Here is a 9,087-nt window from a genome sequence, read left to right on the forward strand (position 1 = left end):
CTAATAATTTAAAGAAGGGAAGGTAGTACCAGAATACAAAGCGTTGGTTAATAAAATTAAGAGTAATATAATTACTATTAATAAGTATAGAATAATACAATTTACACAGTCCGAAAGAAAGGTGGATAGAAAGATTTAATAAATTAAAATATTTATAACAATTATTTACTAAAGATTTATTTATCTTAATAATATTTAACTATATAAGGATAAACCCCTATAGTCTTCTTTCTTATCCTATAGACGGGCGCCTCTAAATATAATTTAGGTTAGAGATTATATATTTCCCTATTCCTAAATTAAATTAGCCTTATTACTTATAAAAAGGCCAACGAAACTAAACTAGTAAATTAGAACCGGGTAGTAGTTACCGCCGGGGGTACCGGGAATTAAAATAGCCGTTAGGAAGCCTATAGGGAAGCTAATACCTATAGTATTAATTTAATAACCGCTGTTATAATTAGGGCGCTACTAACTATAACTATATTAACCTTAAGCCAGCCGCTACTACTAACTATTATTACTATTAGTATTATTATTACTATTATTACTGCTATTATTCTTATTCTTATTCCAATTTTTATTTCTATCCCTACGTAGCTTAACTTCCTTCTTAAAATTAATATAAGTATAGTACTCTACGGAGAAATAACCCTTCTTACTGTAGTAAGTATATATATTATTTTTTATATAGTATTCAAAGATCTTATTATTAATTATACGAGAAATTTAGACGTCGGAGGTAAATATTATATTAAGGTTTATAACGGAGCCTCCCTAACTAATAGTAGCCTCTCTAGTAACTAAGGAAGCGTTAGAAATACCGGCGGCGGTAATACTAGAACCGGTCTTATAATAAGGGTTAGAATTCTTATTACGCTAATCTTTATCCTCTAAATTCTTTATAAAATTATAAACAAGAATTAATTACTTATTATACTTATTATTAGCAGATTAAAGGTTCTAGTAAATAATAATAGTACGGAAGTAATCCGAGATCTTTTAATATAAATAATAAATTTTTATACTATTGTTAAAATTATAATAATTAACTAAATAAATAAAATTATCTTCGAATTCCTATTACTTTATACCTTTAATCATCTTCAATTCCTCGAATTTATAGCGGGAATAAATAATAATATTAATATTATTATACTTTATAATAAATTCTACTAAAAAGGCCTTAACTATAAACTATTTAACTAGGAGCTCAACTAAAACCTTAATAAATTCGAATTCAATAGCCTCAAAAAGGGCACCCTTAATAGAGCGGGTAATAAATAAGAACTTCTTATACTCGGTATTAAAAATTTAAGGGTCGTCCGACCAAGCGAACTAAATACGAAAATACCAAGTGCGAAATTTAATAAAACGCTTCATAATAATACTTTTATTATTAAATACAAGTAATATAATAATATATAATACCGACCTATAGCCGCTACTATTATCTATAGAAGCTATAGTATTAGGTTTAAATTCGTTATTACTAAAATTGTTATCCTTTAAAAGAATAATATTAGAGGTTTAGGCGGTAATAAAACATTAGCGTAGATCGTTAATCGTTTTTTAATATTTCTCCTTCTACTTCTAATAAATAGTTCTAAAATTAATTTTTAAAGTAGAAAATTCTAACCTTAGGGTAATAATATCTATTCGAAGCAAACCTACTTCAGCGGTATAGACTTTACGTATAACCTTAATTATAATTTTATAATTCTTAGCAGCTTCTTATATTTAAAAGAGGACTTTAATTTAAATTATAGTAATATTACTATTAAATTATTTAATTTTTTACTAAACGGATACTACTTAGGATTCAACAATATCGAATAGCTCTTCTATTTCATATACTTCTATCTTAATACCAACAACATCCTTATAAATTAATTAATTAAAGGCTATAAATATAGTATAGAAGACAGGGAGGCTAGTGAGGCTAAAGGTATCGTCAATTAGAATATTATTTATAGCAACTATTTAATTATTAAAAGTCTCAAACACTTACAAAATATTTAAATAATAATTGAAATCAATTGGGTCGGCTATTACGAAAGTACTAATTACTATAATTACTAAAAAGTTATTAATTATTAAAGGGTTGGACATTAATTGCTAGATTAATACGCTGGCAAATATAAAGAAGAAAAAAAGAGCGAACTACTTAATTACAATATTTAGTTTAATTGTTACCTAACTCAAAGTCTAAGATTGCAACAGAAATCTTAATTATACTAATACGAATCTTAATTAACTAATTAATATAATTAAAATCGATCTTCCTCTACTAATAAATACGTACAGCGTAATAGCTTAATATAATAAACTATTATAGAGCGAAAGGGCATTATTAGGGGTAAGGTAGGATATATATTATTATACGAGGAAGGAGAAAGGAAATATACGTAGAGGACTAACTATATAAGCGAAAGTCCAATCTAAGCCAGTCCGTACGCGTATATACACGTGGGGCTGCACGTAACTAGAGCCGTTAATAGCTCTGGACTGGAGGCGTACAGCATAACCACATTACAAGCTAACCTTGTAATATATAAGTTGTATAGCTCCTTCGCTATTTTTAGGGGTTTATTTATATTTTTCTATTTTTATAAATAATATTTAATATTCGAATAAGGAATTATAATCCCTAATTGGGTCTTAAACCCTATATTTAATATATAATATTATAATTCTAATATATAAAAAGATCTCCCAAACGTATAAATATATAGTAAAGTATTATTTAAAGACCCCTCTACTCCCGCTAGCACATATATAAAGGTATAATTGAATTTTATAACAGTATAGACGTTCTGTATAAGGTTGCCTTTTTGATTATAATATCTTTATTATTACTATAGCGGTATATAAGCGGTAACGTAAGTCCTATTAATAGTATTAATATAACTATTAGAAGAGTTAAGAGTTAGGTTTAATTTAATATCCGGGTCTAAATAATTGTCGTTTAGTAACTTTATATATTCTTAATAGAGGGAGACTAGTTTAGGTAGTAGTTCTACGATAATAGTATTTACAGTGCTCTAGTTTATTTAAAATTTATAGGCGGTAATTTACTATAATTTAGTATAAATTAATATATATAGTATTACTATTACCTTTTAGTATATAGTTTAATATTTAGTAGCCTCTAGACTATTAATTTAAAGCTAAGTAATTAATATATTGAAAGTATATTAATTTATACAAAAGAGGTCTTTAAATTAGGTTTTAAATCTACAATATATAATATTTGCTAGTTTTCTAATATATATAAACTATTAGGGTATATAGGGGTAAGCGGCTTATAGTCTTTTTTAGCACCAAGGAGAATATAGATAACGCTCATTATAGTAATAGTAAATATAGTTTAGTTAGTACTATCTATATCGATTTATATAATAGGATTCGAATAACTAATTTATATAGGAACTATAATAGACCGTCGTTTCTAATATCCTACAATAAGAAATCCCAAGATATAATAGAGCCTCATCTATACCCTAAAACCGTATTAACTTAGCTGGATTTTTATTGTTTTATACTGTCTACACGCGCCAATCTGTACGAATACTATATACGAGCTTAAAAATATTAGTTTGGAGACTATTTTTAATTCTAGTAGAATCACGCGTACAGAGAGCTCAATACTATAAAGAAGTAGAAATATCTAGCCTATATTGGAAGGTAATAGGCGCCGTATTAGTGTAGCACGAAATTTAGTACTCTAGTTTGTATAGAAACTGTTTAGAACTATTAATAGCGTGAAAACGCTGCTAAATCTGGTTAAATCTATTTCTAAAATCGATCTTAGCGGTCAAAAAGCTAATTTTTGCCTCTGTACGCCCTGGATGTACAGGATGCCAATTAGGGCCTAAAGAATAATAGCGTCTAACAATTGAGGACTTTATATATATATATTCTATTAATATTAAGTTTACTATTCTATATAATACTACCTTCTCTTCACCTTTCATTTCATTGCTCCCTTCACTTCCGTACTTTCCGTCGATATTGATTCCAAGTGCTCTCCTGTACAGTTCCACGCATTATCTATCTCCATCACACATTCAACGTCAAGCATAAGTTCATAGCCAGAGCCGCCCATCATACAAGAGGAGACGCAAAGCAGTGTCAAAAGTAAAAGTTAACCGCTTCTACGCTTTACCAAAAATCTAATAAGTCTCAAAATCGTAGAACAAGACAAAAAAGCAATGTGCGCTGTTCCTAACTACCTAGAAAAGGGTAGTAAAACCATCGATCCATCCATTCATCCATCAGTTGCCCCATTCCCCAACGCTCCTGTATCCTGTCTAACCAGAGGCCCCGTTTTCAGCCATTGTATGTTTCTACTTGTTCCTTTCTCTCTTTCCAGCTGAGTGTATATGTATATGCGGTATGCTGTAGATAAATAATAGACTTGTTCATCCTTTCTCTATAAGAAAATAAAAGTCACTCAGTGATGGCGCAGTCGAGTGGTATCCTGCTCTTCGATTATTTTGGTAATTCTTCTACGCCTGACGTCGACTTGGGCTGCGGTTCATCTGCTTTCTTGAGGCCTGTTCCGTGATCAGTCGCTCAGAAGTGTCATGATCGTACCCAATGACTTGGGTCAGGTAGTAGTATCTGTTTTCGACGTGTTAGCATGTTTGTTACCGCATCAACATTTTAAGGGGTGGACTCACTTCTCAGCATACGCCTCCCTAGCCCTCAAGTCTTCCCATAGTTGCTGGCACTCCATCCAAGCCTGGGCCCTCCTCCTAGGATCAATTCTCTTCACCAAGAACCTGAACCTGCCGCTGACCGGCCTGTGGTCCGACACCCGTACCTCGTGTCTCCTGTAGTCCAACTGTTCTATCCTGCCCCTGCCGCGGTACAAGAGTCTGTCGCACCAGGCTGGGCTACGCTTCTTCTCACTTGTGTCGTAGTTATCTGTTCCAACATCGTATTTGTACGTTGGCGCGAACGTGATCGGAAGCTCATCAAAAGCTCTCAGCCGGAACCCGGGGTTTCTCCTCTTGGCAACAAGCAGTTGGTCACGCTCGAGCAGTTTTGTCAAGTTGCCCTGCTTGACTGCCGTTACTACCGTATCACGGCTCATGGTGTCGATTCGGTAATTGAGATCGCCGTTGAGCACGCATAGTTCGTGGTCCAGAATCATGGTGCCGTCACCACCGCCGACATAGCTATCGATACGCACAGCGGGGTCGCGCTCGGATGGGAAAGCAGACGCATCCAGGATCGCGGCTACATCGTTATGCCGCTGGTTGGCGCCTGATTGACCCGCAGCCAGATGGCAGTTAATGAAGCAGAGAGAAGTGTCGTCGACCAGGAAACGCACCACGATGGCGCCCTTGTTACCGTGTAGACCACCAAGACCGCGCTTGACCTCGTTGCTGCTGAGATTGCTGATGCGTCCACGTAAGTCTGCCTTGACAAAGATACAAGTAAAGAGGCCGACCAGGGGAGAGGTGTGGAGCAGATGATACAAATCGCCCTGCATATAATCATCCAGACTGCGAATCAGGAAATCACGCCAATCGCGATATTGGTGGCTCATCCGCTCTTGATCAGACCCTTCCTTCTTCTTCGGCTTCAGGAATCGCTTTGCTGTGGCTTTCTTGTCCTCGAGATCCACCAGTTCCTGGAATCCAAAAATGATGATGTCGGGAGAGTCGGCGGTCTGGAGAAGATCCCTGAAGAAATTGGCATCCGAATCAGAATATCGAAGACTGTGAGGAGTTGAAGCTCCCGCGTTCCATGTCATAATCAACACCTTCAGATTCTGGAACTCGCAGTATTCCACGTCTTTCCTCTTCATTTCGCCCTCAAGCCAGTCCTCTTGCAACAGCGCGTCCCAAGTTCGTACCATGTTATCTGCTCCAAGAGAGACAACCTGATACCGGTCAAGCTTGTAAGAGCTCGAACGATCAGCGATCAACTTGATGACGGGATTTTCGTGGGCTACCCATTCCTTCTTGACGGCCCATGGGGTTTGTGTCACGTCGTAAACAGCTACCTTGCCATTGTTGTATCCAGCCCAGAGATACGAACCGGCTGCGGCAAGTGAGTTGATTTTGAACTGGCTGACATTCATTATACACTGACATGTGTAGTCTTTCCTGGAGTAGACGCTGACTTTTCCGTCACTATGGCCGAAGTAAACCATGTCCGGATCAGATGCAAGCACTGCTCCGGATATCACTTCGCCAGCATCTTGCTGACATAGGGCCCTCAAAAGAACCTGAAACTGTGTCTTCCCGTCCACAGTGGGTTTGAAGACCCGAATATCCTTGCCTGTCGCGTACCATAGCTCGTCTTCCACTACCATCGAGAAAGTGTGACCCCTAGGTACTCGGAACGACTGGCTGGGCCCGTTGGAGAGGGTCGGGGTGTGGCTCTCGTCTGGGCCCCAAACATTGAGGGCTCCGCTGTCGTCCAATGTCCATACTTCGTTAAAATGCCTGTATATCCTAATTATCTCCGATCGGCCATGCGCATTTGGTAGACTGTCCGTGATTCTCTGCGTGCCAATATCGGCCTCCAGCAACTCTCCAAGGTTGTTGCCGATCCACACCTTTGTGCCTTCATCGTCGACGTGCGCCCCTGGTTTGAACATGACCGCGGTTCCCTTTTGCCCTTCACCCATGGACAGGCTCATAACCAGTTCGCCATCCAGTAAACTCCACACGCGTGTATAGCCGCCAGTCGTGCATACGAGTTCGCCGCACACATCAAGCATCCGAGTGTCGTACTTTGTGTAAATCTCATGAACGCCCTTGCTGATGAAAGGTTTGCTCCGGTTCGTGTTTGTTGCGTCAGGATATGCCATTGTAATGGTTGGCCCGGTGTTGGCTGTTCTGGATGAAGTGACCGGGACCACTTCGGGGATGCGTTCGGGGATGCGTTCGGGAATGCGATCGTGAGTAGGAGCGCTGATCGGGGTTGGTGGTGCGCGGAATTCGTTAGGAACGCGGTTCGATGTCCTATCCACAGTCATGGACCTAACGTGAGTTCTGGACGGAACTGAGGGCTGATACTGATTTGGCGTCGACACTATTCGTTTTTGCGATATGCTGCCGGGAGGGTTTGGATCCAAGTTCGCGTTAACACCCGGCTTTGGGGGGCGCGGTGGCGGCGCCATCATCATCATCCCATTGAGTGTGTGGCTCGTCTCTATGATGCTTTGCGGGCGAGCTGGGAGAGCTGGCGGTTGGTTCCCGCCTGTATGATGTCGCGTTACCGGGCCTCTAGTACTGCCCATTTCCTCTTCCCTGCCCCGCCTTTGCCGTGCTGCTGAAGGATGAAGGGGTGGTGGATCAAAACCCACGTGAAAGGTCCGCGACCTCTGAAGTCCCTCCGGATTCGGTTCCCTCTGTTGTTGTTGCGCTCTCGGTCGCGCAGGTAGCATCGGCGGGGAGCTATCTTCGTCAGGTGTGCCATTGCTACTAGGCGGACTGCTGAAAGGCGAGATTCTTTCTGGGGTCCGAGTCTTGATATCCAATGCTTGGCTTCTCTCGATCTGGACCGAGGAGCGAGAAGGAATCACGGGCTTTTCCGCCCTGTTAACGGGTGGCGGCACCGGCCTGGGCTTTTCAACGTCCCGGGGCCTTTGTAGTTCAACCGATCGGCGAGGCGGGGGAGGAGACGGAGGCTGTGTAGCGGCCAGTCGAGGCGATCTTTGTGGATCGGAGGTGGCCGGTGTAATAGGGCGACTCGGTATCTTGAATTGCTTGCTAGCGGTAGGAGGCGACGCGACTTTAGCGAGCGAATCGGTCTGGAGGAAAGAAGGGCGCTCCCCGACCGCCACACCATCTACATTGCGGCTCGGTGGTGATTGGGGCGGTTGAACGTTGAGGAAAGGAGGTTGGGCCGGTCGAGGAGCTAACGAGGATATCGGCGGAGGCACGGAACGGATTGGCGAGCTAGAATAACCGGCAGTACTAGCGACACTGACACCAGTGTACTGCGGCTGTAAACTCGGGATATTCGCCCTATCCTTGGGTCTTGTCGGGATGGCAGGGGGTTCGCGTGCCCCCAAAGGACTCGGGTCCCGTAGCCGGTCGGGCTTGGGCGCAGGAGATGTCGTTCTGGCGCTGGAACTGGATGATTGCTGGGTGTCGCCAGCTTTGTTCATGTTCTCGAATTTCGCCAGGAGCGACGAGACTGGTTTCTAGTGCAGCGGTCAGTCAGGCTGTCCTTCCATGTCGCCGCGTCTACGGTACCGGGTGTCCGACGCCTCTAGTGGACGGCGCCCGGGTCCGAATCCGGGGAAGGGGCGCCTCCAGAGACGGGATAGACACTCACAAGGGATGAGCCATCAGGCCCATCTTTGCTAGCCGGAGGGTCCATGACGGCGGCGGTGGCAGAAGATCAACCGAAACGAGCGGCAGCAAGCTCGGGGTTGCTATGCCCATCCGTTTACTATCCACGACAGCCGGTGGACTCTTTTCATCAAACCGGGGGCCTAGGCGAACATGGACACGGGCGGAGACCGGAGACGGCGGGGATAACGAGCGTTGTGAAGCTGTCGCGAAGCGCGTTGGCTCTGGGGTCTGGATTGACACAGAGAAAAAATAAATCAAAATTCAGGTAAAAATGAAGGACAGTGGCAGACCGTTTGGCGCAGGAACCCAACTGAACCCTTTGAGTAATCGAGGTCCAACAGTCTGGGTCGGAGGGAACGAAGGGCGGCGTGGTTGGGAGAATGGAAGATGCGTCTGGGTTGCCTTGTGGGTTGCTCCTGGCCTGGCGCTGGCACCAGCTGGAGATGGATGACACTGGCACACAATTGGGTCTCCTCTGTCGTCCCTCAGGTCTTGCTGCAGTGTTCTGTTGCTCGGACGGTGCAGTGGGGGACCTGACTGATCTGAGGGAGGCACTTTTGGGGCTGTGTCCGGCTCGTGTTTGCAGGCTGTTTTGGAGATGACGATGCGCTGTGGACTCGCCCTTTTTGGGGGGCTGGGCCGGCTACGAACCGGCTGCCCTTTTGTTGGTCGAAGTGTCTGAAGGTCGAGACTTGATGCTGAAGATCAGCGGGGCCCAAGGGGTACTGCAATCGCAAACAGGGGCAGGTACCAAGTGGAA

General features: G+C 42.4%; 1 protein-coding gene across 1 annotated transcript; it reads right to left on the reverse strand.

The window, feature by feature from the left end:
- Positions 1-4,374: 4,374 nt before the first annotated feature.
- NEUTE1DRAFT_144403 (uncharacterized protein) lies at positions 4,375-8,352 on the reverse strand (the record flags this gene model as incomplete). The annotated part of the gene is made up of 3 exons (XM_009849950.1): positions 4,375-4,626; positions 4,686-8,173; positions 8,308-8,352. The coding sequence occupies 3 exons, from the start codon at positions 8,350-8,352 to the stop codon at positions 4,512-4,514; spliced, it is 3,648 nt and encodes a 1,215-aa protein (XP_009848252.1).
- Between the last annotated feature and the right edge of the window lie 735 nt (positions 8,353-9,087).

This window comes from Neurospora tetrasperma (genome assembly GCF_000213175.1).
Source record: "Neurospora tetrasperma FGSC 2508 unplaced genomic scaffold NEUTE1scaffold_1, whole genome shotgun sequence".
NCBI classification, from domain to species: domain Eukaryota; kingdom Fungi; phylum Ascomycota; class Sordariomycetes; order Sordariales; family Sordariaceae; genus Neurospora; species Neurospora tetrasperma.